General features: G+C 45.4%; 1 protein-coding gene across 1 annotated transcript; it reads left to right on the top strand.

The window, feature by feature from the left end:
- Positions 1–1,314: 1,314 nt before the first annotated feature.
- Positions 1,315–11,447, top strand: gpr139 (G protein-coupled receptor 139; the record flags this gene model as incomplete). Its single annotated transcript, XM_080488726.1, has 2 exons — positions 1,315–1,462; positions 10,426–11,447. The coding sequence occupies 2 exons, from the start codon at positions 1,315–1,317 to the stop codon at positions 11,445–11,447; spliced, it is 1,170 nt and encodes a 389-aa protein (XP_080344852.1).
- Between the last annotated feature and the right edge of the window lie 1,879 nt (positions 11,448–13,326).

Here is a 13,326-nt window from a genome sequence, read left to right on the forward strand (position 1 = left end):
ATGATCTCAGCAGCGTTGCATTTGTTAGGCTGGTCAAAGAAAGTAATGCAGCGGGAACAATTGTTCGGAATAAAGATCTCATTTGAGGACTGAGCAACAGCAGCCATATTTGTAAAGAAATTGACGGATGAATACCGTACAAAAGTAACCGGCTGTTGCAGCCCTGTTGTTAACCAGAAAGAGCAGTCTTAAGAAGAAATAATTTTGTCTCTTTTCACTGTCAGCCTGGAGTTCGTTCGCACATTTTGGCTGGAAATTGAAAGTGTTCACACTGCATGGCAAATTTGTGCTGTTGCTCCCCGACCCCCATCTCCGGACACACACACACACACACACACACACACACACACACACACACACACACTCACACACACACACACACACACGCACGCACACACGCACGCACGCACACGCACACGCACACGCACACGCACACGCACACGCACACGCACACGCACACGCACACACACACACACACACATACACACACACACAAGCATCCAGCCACATGTGACCATATGCATATACTCCATATTGATATTTGTGATATGGAATCTGGCTTTGAATGGTGACACACACTTTACGGTTAATTAGATATTAAATCAAGCATTTGCAGAGAGAAGCATTTCAGTGGAGACACAGAAAACAAATAAACAGACAAGGGCAGACACACTCCGTCCTTTACCACAGTCGGAATAACCTTCCATTGATCGTTTGTCATCAATCACATCTGTCCCCCAATCAGTTTTATTATGCCTTTGCCTTCCTCAAACCCGTCTTTCTCTTTCCGAGCATCCCTCCTCCTCCCCTCAGCCTCCCACCTGCCGCTTCCACTCTCTTCCCCTCTCTTTCTGCTCTCCACAGTGCCCTTTCTCTCCATCTCCCTCTTGCTTCTTTCTCTCCCTCTCTCCTCCTTTCTCCTCCTCCCACTGTGCTTTCGGCTCGCTCTCATTCCCCCTCGCTCACATACTCAGGCAGCATCCTCCCCTCTCCACTTCTACCTTCACGCTCACCTCTTCACGCCTCCCTCTCAGCTTCTCTCGCCGCCTTCCTTTTTGTCACCTACTAACACATATCATCTCTTACATCTCCCCGTCTGCTGTCTCTCCCTCCTCCATCTCTGCTCATCCTTCCCTTCATTCTCACACACTTAAGCTCGCCGTCTCACGCAAATGCATGCAAACAGACACTCATGCTGATTGGCACCCAAGGACGGAGCACCCTCTCTCCCAAACCGGCCACCAGGCACTTTAGATTGTGTCGCCGGTCTTCTTGACACTGAGCGCAGCTGAGGAAGAGGATAAGGAAGAGGCCATGGAGCACAGCCACATCTTCACTGTTTTTCGCCCCAATGGGAGCACCTGGAGCACGGGGCAGAATCCCTCGGAGGTTGCCCAGGGATGCCCTCTCGGACCACTGCCTGTCATCTACTACAGCATCCTGCTCTGCCTTGGCCTGCCAGGTACATATGCACATGAGAAGTGTTGGTTTTCGCGTTTCTGTCCGAATAACATGCACACCTCGTCCTGTGGTAACTTGCTCACATTTTCGATTAGAGCCTGCATTGATGGTTTGCTGGAGTTTTGCGTTGCATGTTGATTTGTTGTGCACTTGTGTGCAGGTCTGAGTGAGTGTGACATGCACAGCTGCTCCTGAGTGCCACTCTGCACCCATACTGTAGATTTGTCTTCCTGACCTTGTGGCTGTCACCTAGTGCATGCATGCTTACTTGTATTTGTCTCTGCTTGTGCACTTATGGATTTGTAACTTTATATATAATCAAGCAATATGAAGGAGAAACAGCAACATTATGACAAAACATGATTGTTCCAAAACTGTGCAGGTTTTTGGGCTTGAAATGAGAAACCGCATCTTTTTACACCGAGAGTTGATGGGTTCATGCATGCACCATAGAATGTGAGTTCTGTTATTTGCTTCTGCCAATGACCTGAATTAATAATGCTTGCTTCATGCATCTTTATCATTGAAAGATTACTCCACTCACACTCATTGTCAGACCTATTTACTGTCTGTGTCCCACTGTGTGATCTATGAGCACTGACCCAGACTCACGCGGAGAAGCAAAGTGCTGTGTGTATGTGTGAGTGTACGTGTGTGAGCATGTGTGAGTGTGTATGTGTGTGTGTGTGTATGAGTGTGCGCGAGTACGTGCGTGTGTGTGAGACAGGGAGACAGACAGAAAATCTAGAGGTCAGATGAAAGAGGAAAAGTGCTGATGCCTGATCAGAGATTAATGTTCAGACATTAAAAGGCCACTGGACCTTCAGACATGCATTCAGTCCACGTACTTAAACGTATCACTCATTCTACAGTCAAACAGCCTGAGGCATTATCTCATGAAGTTGTTACAGTCTAACAATGACTTTGAAAGGTTTTTGGGTTTTTTTTGGAAGATATTTTATGAGAAAATCAGCGGAGACGTCTTTGCCCTCAATTTGTTAACAGAAAAATTAAATAAAGATGTTATCTGAAGAAAAAACATTTTAGTTCATAAAGTGAATCTGCTCCAGATGTTTGCTTTCTTGCAAGAGTAAAAGTCTTCCGATCGAATTCCCCATAATTATTTTCCATGGATGGCGAAGCAGGTCCCGCACCATCCGGTTCTCCCTGCTGTTGTTTCTTCTGTGGCTTCATTTGATTCCGCTGCTGAGTCGTCCGTACAAATGGGATTGTGGCTGTTTGTTTAATCACGGGGTAACAATAACCTGAGAGTGTAAGGCAATCCTCCGATAGTTGTCGGAATTGATGGCAGAGTTTAGTGCGGCGGGCTGACACTTTGCAGCAGTGAGTTCAGCTTATTCAATCATTATGACACGGCTCGTTCTGCTCCGATCATGAATGTTTCATGAGCGCAGCATGTGTGAGTAGTAGCGGTGTGACCTACAGACCCACACATATCAAACACCCTCGGTAGAATGAGAGCTGTAATTTTGATGACTGGATCATCGACTCCCTGGTTAACTGCACCAGGGCTTCATTGAGACGTCATCGCATCTGTTCAGTTCCCTCCACTTTGACCTGCAGACGGCGAGGGGGTCATATCAAGAGCACATCTTGGAGGGGAGGTGGTGAGAGGGATGCAACATGAAAGAGGGTGATGGGGAAAAAAAAAACAAGAAGAGATTTCGCACATCAAGTGGTGGTAAAAGATTACTGTGTGACCAAAAGGAAGTGATAAGCAAATAAATAAATAAACAGAATGCACAATAGAGATGAACAGTGAGAGACTGCCAAGACGGAAGCCAAGGACAACCGGAAAAAGAGCAATGGAGTTAAGAAAGAGCGATCAGACCACTAATAGAGAGAGCGAGATTAATAAGAGCCGAGCCGTTGAAGTAGCACCTCTGAGCCCAGAGTGGGGGGAGCCGCAGACGACAGAGCCGAAACGAATTGCCACATTTTTAATTAATCGGCAACTCTCTCTCGCTTTCCCCTTGCTTCCCCGCTCACTACGCCACACTGCTGGAGACAGACCAGACGTGGACGGGCATAGCAAGCGACAGGATGAGGCAGTCGTCTGCGTTTGCCCCGGGCTTTGACATGTGGGGATTACAGAGGTGAAGCCCGCTCACTGTACATTACAGCATCTCTCGGGGCATTAGCATTCCAGGCACAAACCTCAGAGTGGGAAGCCATCAGCTGATGTCGGCTGACATAAGTGGATGCTCGAGCAAAAGGTGCTTTGAATGTCTGCCTGCCAAGACAGCTGTTTCTGTGCTATTATATCGGAGTCAAACCGCTTGTTGCACAATTTGTGCTTCACCAAGGGTGCTTACTGGTGTTTTACCTGCACACGTTTATTTGAAATTCCACTCCCTCAGGAGGTTCGGCGACGTAATCTGCAAACAGAAGCCAGTTTGACGTTCACGCCTGAGTTTTGCCTCAAGATGAATTTGAATGATCGGAAAAGCGTGCCAGTTAATAAAATGTCTGCACTCCAGTTTGGTGCAGCACAGCACAAAGACACAACCTGAGATTGTTTGATTCATATTCATTAATTGCTTCTTTTTAAGTTTATTTAATCAGTCAAAGCAGCTGTCAAAAAAAGAAAAGTAATTACAGGAGCAATAATACGTTTTTATTCCTCTCGGCTGGGCCTCATTTTAAGTATTTACTTTAAAATGAGTTAGAATTTTGGTGTACTTTATTTACCCTAAAAGCACAAGAGTGTTACAAAAAGGCTGTAATGTCCGACGTTCATTCAAACACTCATTGCACATTTTTCCAAGCGAGATTGTAAATGTACATTTTTGACCTTGGAGTGCGAACAGGCGGAGCAGTTGTTTCAGCAGCTGTCCAGGAAACAGAATTCATCGTAGCTTTGGCTTTATGCCTCATGTCGTTTGATGTGTGTGAGGAGAAACGTGCGTCTCCCCCGGCCTGCTTGTCTCACTGTCATGTGTCACTGGCCCGCATGTTTGCTGGACAACGTCTCCTTCCACAAACGCACCCGTCCAAGGTGGAGAGGAAAAGGTCAGAAATGCAGAGCGCCGACGAACGAGCCCACCCAATCTCTCACGCAGCCGCATGCGCCATGTGTCGCCTGCCACTTAGTGAAGAGATGGGCCCCATCGATTTTCAGTTTGAACTATTGATTCGTCAATCTGCACCAGCAACGGGGCTTCCATGAGAGGACGGGGGCTTGGTAATAGATAGTATCACGCTGAAAGTGAAGTTTGAGATTAGCTGTGGTAAACTGGATGAAGGCGATGTGAAAGTTTGTGCTGAGGCGAGATCAGAGAGCATAAAAGCAGCGAGCAGCAGTGGATACGGGTACGATTGCGCGCTGTGGTTTGCCTCCAGTCTGCAGTGTTGAGGAAGGAGGTGGACGGGAGGAGGTGCGATGGTGAGCGTGTCCGCTTGTCAAGCGGGAGACGTCTCGGAGAGGGCGCGGGAGGATGGAGGCGGTAGAAGAAGAGGGAGGTGCGATAAATCAGAGATGTGCCGTGACAGAGTTGACTTTGACCAGCCGAAAACCAAGAATTCAAAAAATGAAAATACAGCAAACTACAGTAAAACACCCTGCATGTCACTTCACTCTGAGGGTGATCACACACCCGTTGTCTTTTCATCCATTTCCTTTGCAGGGATGTTTATAATTTTACCTTTTGCTTTCAATCACAGTCTCCTCTCTTGATCATTTTATTATGAAGCTGAACAATCCACTCTGTAAAGTGGTCAAAGAAAATTCCAAGGACAGATCACAGTTGTGAACATGCTTTACAAACCCGTCAGTAAAACGATAATCAGGGTTTGGCATGCGGTGCACAACACCTGCACCTCATCACCGGCGACAGTTTCAGCCTTGACGTGAGGACAGTCGTCTCCAATCCTTGAGTCACTGTGGCCTGTCGGTAAAATGAATGGCTGTTGAGGTGAGCAGGCAGCACAGCACCGCAGTCGCATCAATATCATTATCAGCACACAGGGCCTCCGTTTCTCTATATCTGGCCCTTAAAAGTACACGTCCTGTTTCAGTGCAAATTACTTTTTCTCCTTTTGTCTCTTTTGAGATTCTAATTCCCCGTTAGCTCCCAACACTTTTTTTTTTTTTTTCATTTAATTGGTGATATTAAATCTGCATTTGATGAAAGATTTTCTATTTTTTTGTGTGACACCAGCTGAAATTTATTTTCCTTTTGAGGATGAATTAAGCTCAGTATAATCATATCTTAGGTCTTCAATGCATGTGTTGCCTTAGGTTGTTTTTTTTTTTTGTTTTTTCATATGGCTTTGTGGTGATGATGAGTCTCTGCTTTTTGTTCAGAGGAATTAAAGGATTGTCCTGCTTTATGTCCGGTTTGACACTTACAGAAGACAAAAGAGAAATGTTGTCACCAGGAACAAAAAGCCTGTGACCTTTGAAGCAAGCTTTGATATTCACCCCCTTTCTCTCTCTCTTTCTCTTGCCTCTCTTTCTTTCCCTCCTCTGCCTCCCCTCGAAACCTCTCCATCCACCTCTCTCTCTCTCTATAATCTGCCTCTCAATTTCTCAATCACCTGCTCTGTTTTTTAACTCTGTGTGACCTTCCTCAGACCACACTTTCATTCTCCCTCCGTCTATTCTCTCATCCCTCTCTTCTCCTCTCCTCTATCTTATTAGCCTCCGGATAAGCCGTTAAAGCCTGACCTCAATTTCCTCCAATTGTCAAAAAAAAAAGGGGAAAAGAAGAAGAAAAAAGCTGACTTGATTGCAGAGCTGCAACGCTCGCTTTTATTTGCTTTTCGGGAGATATGATTTTCTTTTTTAACAATACTCCATAAATTCTCTCGACTCGAAAGGAAAGCTTAATAACTACCACACCAGAAGAAGTCTCATGTTTAAATTGGGTTATTTGAGGGGTTAAACAGTGCATGGTCGTTTGTCGACAGCCCATCTGAACACGTCCCTTTAGTGGTGGGATGAGTCAGCCTCGTTACACACCTCAGGGAGCATGCTGTGCCTTCTCCTTACCCGCTAAACAACGTCAATGGCCCCGTCCCTGGTTATGTTAGAGCAACAGCGGGGGGGGGGGGGGGGGGGGGGGGGGGGGACAAGGACAGAAAAGCACTCCCACACAAAAAGACAAAGTGGTCACTCACTCACGAAAACACACTCACACACCAGACGGACCAACATAAACACAGTGCAGTTGGTTTTTCAGCAGATTACAATAAGGCCCTCTCAGCAGGAGTCACTTTACTTTCTGGCAAGCATGACAACATTTGCCATACACGCTCACATCCACGTGTGTGTGTGTGTGTGTGTGTGTGTGTGTGTGTGTGTGTGTGTGTGTGTGTGTGTGTGTGTGTGTGTGTGTGTGTGTGTGTGTGTGTGTGTGTTACCCCTCCACCTTGGCTTTCTCCGTGTCCGCCGAGACGAGCCCCGCATGTGCCACCTCACACCCTGCTGAATGCCGAGCAGATCTATCCCGCTCCAGAGGCAACATAAAGAGCAGGAGTCGATTGAAATGAATGGGCAGCCCCGTGCAACGTGGCTGGAGCTAAATGGAAATGTCAACCTCGCAACGGATCCCTTTTGTTTGTCTGTAGTGGGCCATGCCTCACTGGGGAGTCCAAACAGAATAATACCCAGCCAGTGACAGTCAACGCCTCACCACTTGTGCGCGGAGAAAGTGAGAGAGTAATGGGCAGGTTTATAGAAAGTGAGGGGACAGATTGAGGGTAAACGCATTGTGTTGGATTTGTTTGTGGTTCTGAATGAGGAAATTTATGAGCAATGACAAACTTTGGAGACTGCAATGACCCACATGGCTTCTCTGTTGGATGGCTGTTTGGCAAAACGACATTTGATCAAACATGAACAAAAGACAACATTATAATGACCAACATTAGACAAGATCACCTTAGTATTTATTCTCCAAAAACAAAATAATATGAAAGAAAAATCATGTATGACAAATGAATGCTACAAATCCTGCTTTTGTTATGTCATTGCAATTCTAATGGTATAAAATTATCATTTTTTTCAAAATACCTTTAATTTTTTTTTATAGCGTCTTGAATCACGACACAGATTTCAGTTTTGTATTATCTTGTAAATCTTGACTATGTGCCCAAGTATTTTATGTAATTACCTTTTGATTTATAATATTTCTCAGAAACTTGGAGGAGCTCACACTAATGCTAAATTAAAATAAATAAAATTGCTTTGACACTTCAGTAGTTAAATTAAATTTGTCCAGAAAAATCTATATTAATTACTGCAAATAGTTTTAGGTAGCAGTGGTGTACTATTGATTGATCATTGTGATTTTTCACTAAATATATGCACATATAAAAAATACTCAAATTCCTTACTAAAACAGAAAGCACAAAGTTAAAAAATAAATAAATAATAACTACTTTAACTTATTTAGGTAAAACTAGAAGAAGTACAGTTGTTGAAATGTTCTCATGCACAAAAGCAAAAGGTGAAAAATAAGTTTACATTTATTGATACTCAATGCTCGTGAAAAGTACAAACACAGTGTACCAATACTGTGAAAAAGTACAAACAACATAAATTAACTGAAAATATGTTTTCAACATTTCACCAGATGGGATTCATTATTTGAAAAATAAGATGAGTGACTCAAACTAAAGATTTGATGACACAGATCAGCAAGAGATCTACGAGACTAACGGAAGGAGTGCACAACAACCCGGCAGCACAGCATGTACACATATATTGGCTTGTTGTGTCTTGTAAGCAGCTTGGACATCTCATTTATGGTTATTGACGGATTGAACGCTAATGAATTGGCGTGTCTTAAATGATCCCTGTGTTTCAGTGCACATATTCACATGCATTATTGTGTGTGTGTGTGCGTGTGTGCATGTGTGTTGTCTGCTGCACATCCTCCTTGTCATGCAAGCACATCTTCAGTCATTATCTGGAGCCAGCTTTGTGATTTGTAATCAGTTGATAGTGGCTGAGGCTGTGAGGTGTGATGTGCCAGACTCCGAGCTGCCATATTTAATCCAATCCCAGATCTATTACAGCAAAGGGGGAACAGGATCACAGACAACACACGGACGCGCACGCACACTCTACGTGAACTGTGACAGCTGTTAAGTGCATTGATGTCTGCGAGGCTGCAATGCAATGTCAGAGGGATCTTTGTCGGGGGGTAAACATTCGACCTGGCTTCATGCTGCACCAGCAGGTTTCACTTAAACAAAGCTGGATGGCAACGGCAGAGCACAGGTTCAATATTGTGTGGATTAAATTGAACAATCATAGCATGAAACACAATCTCGGGATTGACAGGGAATATACAGTTGGATTAAAAAATAAATAAATAAATACAACATTTGAATTTTATGCATTCATGCATATCAATAACTTTCTTATCATGGAGAGAAAAATCCAAATATTTGAGACACCAGTTTATCAAGAACATCTTCACAGATATAGATGATTTTAAAGACCGCAGCTGTTAATCGAAACATTCATCAAAAATATCCTAACACTGCGCTATGACTTTTAAAACAGGCCTAATTTTCAAATCAGATATAACTTATGCTGGAGATGTGATCATAAACCACCTGGTGATTTCATAAGGTCACAGATTCAGGCTAAACTACGTGTTGACTATATAGGGAAAATTACCATGAAGTTTATGTCCGCCCCTGCCCAATAGACATTTAAAATGAATAGAGATTCAAAAAGATTTAGTCATATTGATTATTGACGACATCTATATTGTTCTCTGTCTGTAGCTTTCCTCTTCATACTCATATCACACAGTCAGAACTGCATGCGGCTTGTTTGTCATCAACAGGAAAGCTTGAGTGGACTCTCAACATATAGGCTTGACCAAGAAGATGGAAATAGCACAGGGAATAAAATGGAATTCGTGATGAAGCTGTGTTTGAGCGCCACGTGAGAGGCGGAAGGCTGTGCAGCCACTGTGCACATGCACAGAGGTCATACTTTAGCAAATAGAGCACTGGGATTAATCCCATTCAGCTCTTTGTATTCACATTCTTTTCATAACAAAAAATGAAGGAATACACTCCTGGGCTATTTACCTTTCATGGAAAGGAAAGATGACAAGAATAAATGGGGAAAGAAACCTGGCAACATGGATGAGATGTTGTGATGTGGTGGTACCTATTGGGGATATGGAGTAGAGATTGACAACAATAGAGGCAGATGGGGAAAAAAATGGGCCTGTCCTTGTGTATTGTTTTAGGAGCTAAATTGCCAGCGGCTGGATGGCGGGTAATAGTGAACTCAGCAGATTGCCTAAGCTCCACTGCTGTACGTTGCCCTCTTGCTTTTGTCTTGTGGCGTTACTCTTTATTAGAGATAACAATTTGGCCAAAGGCAGAGGCAGGTGCTGTTGGAATTACACAGCAGGCGAAGATGAAGGGGGCAGGAGAGGAGAGGAGAGGAGAGGAAAGCAATAAACAGGAGGAAGATTACAGAGTAGGAGAGCTGGTTAAACATGGCAGCTACTGTCTGCGATTAATGGCAGGATTTAATATCGTTTTGCATGCAGTGGGCATAAACTGAATGAAGATATCACAGTGACAGAGAGTCGAATTCTCACATGCCGACCGACTTGCTTCAGCAGTGCTCTCAATTGCACTGAGAGATTTGCGCCCAATTCCAAACCTTTGGTCCTGTCACGTCTGTGTTTGTTTATTGTTTATTGTTTATTGTTCTCGGCTCGTGTTAGGGCCTACAGTACATGTGCAGAGCATCTCTATTGCTATCTACTGCATCTCTGTTGCTCTCGTGTTTATTGCTGGTCGTTTCAATCACCTGAGCACTAACGCACAATTTCTCTGTTTCCTTCTCTGCCCCAACCCGCATCCATTCCCTCTCCAATCTCTTCATCCTTCATCCCTCCATGTCATTTCCACATTTCGTCTGTCTGTCTTCTGTCGATCACCCTCCTCTTCCTCTACTAGCTAACATCCTGACCGTGATTATCCTGTCCCAGCTGGTGCTGCGTCGTCAGAAGTCGTCCTACAACTATCTCCTGGCTCTGGCAGCGGCTGACATCTTGGTTCTACTCCTCATTGTTTTTGTCGACTTCATATTGGAGGACTTCATCCTGGCGGCACCACTGCCGCCGTCTTTAAACAGTGCAGTGCAGGTCTTGGAGTTCTCCTCCATCCACACCTCCATTTGGATCACCGTGCCGCTCACCGTTGACCGCTACATCGCCGTCTGCCACCCGCTCCGCTACCACACAGTGTCCTACCCCGCCCGCACACGGAGGGTGATATTCGCCGTGTACATTGGGTGCTTGCTCTCTGCAGCACCCTACTACTGGTGGCCTGAACTGTGGCACAGCCTGCCAGGGGTTGGAGGTGGAGGTGGTGGAGGGGGAGGAGGCGAAGAAGGAGGAGGAGGAGGAGGAGGAGGAGAGAGCAGCAGGAGAACAGTGGCCCAGCATGTCCTGGTGTGGGCCCACTGTGCTACAGTTTACCTCCTCCCCTGCACTGTCTTCTTCTCTCTCAACGCTGTCATTGTCCGGAAGCTTCGCAGACGGCGCAGTTGCTTCCGTCTTCGAGGTTATTCCACCGGCAAGACCACCGCCATCCTCCTTGCCATCACCTCCATTTTTGCAGTTTTGTGGGCGCCGCGCACCCTCATGATCCTCTACCACTTCTACTCCCCTCCCCCCACCTCGCCAAGCGCCGGCCGTCTGCTACACGTGCTCACTGACCTGGCGAACATGCTGGCGTTGCTCAACACTGGCGTCAACTTCTTCCTCTACTGCTTCATTAGCAAGCGATTTCGGGGCATGGCGGCCAACGTGCTGCGAGCCCTGGTGCACTGCCGGAAGCAGCCGCCACCTTTCTATGCCAGCCACAATTTCTCCATCACAAGCAGTCCGTGGATCTCGCCAGCCAACTCCCACTGCATCAAAATGTTGGTGTATCAGTACGACAAGAACGGGAAGCCCATCTGTATTTCCTCTTGAGCCCAGAGCTGCCAGCAGCCGTCACCTCCGTCAGTCGTAGGGGAACATAGTCAGGCTTTCTCTCCATGGCAACCAGCTTCGCTCACATGGGACTCTTTGAGGTTCGAAAATGTCAACATGCCCAGAGAGCGCAGGGGTGGCAGTTTAGCTAGCACTGAGCGATAACACTGTAGTTAGCTAGCGAGGTGGAAAAGCAAACAGCAGATGCATGGCAGAAAATAGCAAAGCCTCTCATGTTCAATAGTGTAAAAAAACCCCGAAAAACAACAGAAAAAACAATCATCGGCATCAGAGACGTGTTGACTGTTTCCTCCATGCAAAAAAAAAAAAGATCTGGATTGTGAGAGTGGCTGCTACTCAGTGAGCAACGAAGTCATATCACCACCACCCACTGCTGAGCGTGAGCCAACGATTGTAATGTATAAAGTGATCAACCATTGACATGAATTGGCGGTGAAGAATTGAATTCATTGGGCGAATGCGCTCTGTTGCACACTGGAGCCGACAGATCTCAACAGCTGTGTCCTTGTCTGCTGGGATTCATTCCTGGAAAGCAAAGATCCAGTCAGTGTCTGGGCACTAAGCATTCATCTGGAGGGGTGATTCACTCAGGCACAGACGGTGTGTCCACTGCCTACAGTCCCGACTGTCTGTGTGGAAAAAAAAAAAAAAAAAAAGCCCCGTCATTTCCAATTTTAATATGCAGAGGACTGTCAATGGCATGTTAAATGGGTCTTCATGAATTGAACAAGCCTCGCTGACTGTCCCTGCCTGAAGAAGTGCAGGCCGCCGACAAGTCGGCACTTCATATGGCAGAAAATATCAAGCTCACAGACTTTTATAGGACGAGTAAACACTACTTATTTTTGGCTGAATATTTATCTACGGTAGACTTGACTGTTATTGTAGCTTTGCAAAAAAATCCAGACAAAAAATATGACATGGAGTTGGTGTGGCTCCGGGGTATTATTAATCTAGTAATCTCATTTTCCAATATTAGAATGAGGAAATTTCTGCTATCAGTAGATAGTCCTCTGTAAAATATTAATGATCCTCGATGACTTACTCTTAGCCATTAAATGGATGAATATAATGAATGTAACCATACATCTCTTTAACCCTTTAGCTTTCTGAGAGAGAGAGAGAGAGAGAGAGAGAGAGAGAGAGAGAGAGAGAGAGAGAGAGAGAGAAGCCTTTTTCATTGGCTTGTGTTCTCCAATCTAAAGTTTTCTTTCCCATGATGCAGCAGTGAATTTGTTCTCAGGGTTGCGGTACTCCATTCATCCGTGCTCATTCTGCTGGCGGCTGATGGCTCTACATTTTACAGCAAAACACCGCCACGTACATCAGCTGTGTCTCTGTGGTGCCGGGAAACAAACCATAAATGAGTGCGCACGCACGCACGCACCCACCCACCCACCCACCCACACACACACACACACACACACACACACACACACACACACACACACACACACTGTGTGCTGTATTGCCCACAGACACAGCACACTGAGATCAATGCACATCCATTCTGCAGACACCTTGGGGCATTAGCAGGGTTCATTTATCCAGTGAGAATGGAGCTGTGCCAAAGGGCAGATTTCTGCTAATACCTGCCAGGAGGGATAAGACACATCAGGCCTTCTTCTGTGAGGCTTTAAATCTGATGAATGTTCGGTGGGTTTGTCATAGCTGATGAAGTCGTGGCCCCGAAACTTTCATTCGACACTCAAATTTCCGAAACACTTCAGGCAGTAGCTGCTGAAGTGTCCTTTCTTTTGCAGCTGAAAATCAGGGTAATAGATTTGATTTATCAACTGCACTACCGAAATATTAACACTCAAGAAACAACATGGACCATAAGTAAGAATTCGTTTTG

This window comes from Lipophrys pholis, assembly GCF_963383615.2.
Source record: "Lipophrys pholis genome assembly, chromosome: 19".
NCBI lineage: Eukaryota > Metazoa > Chordata > Actinopteri > Blenniiformes > Blenniidae > Lipophrys > Lipophrys pholis.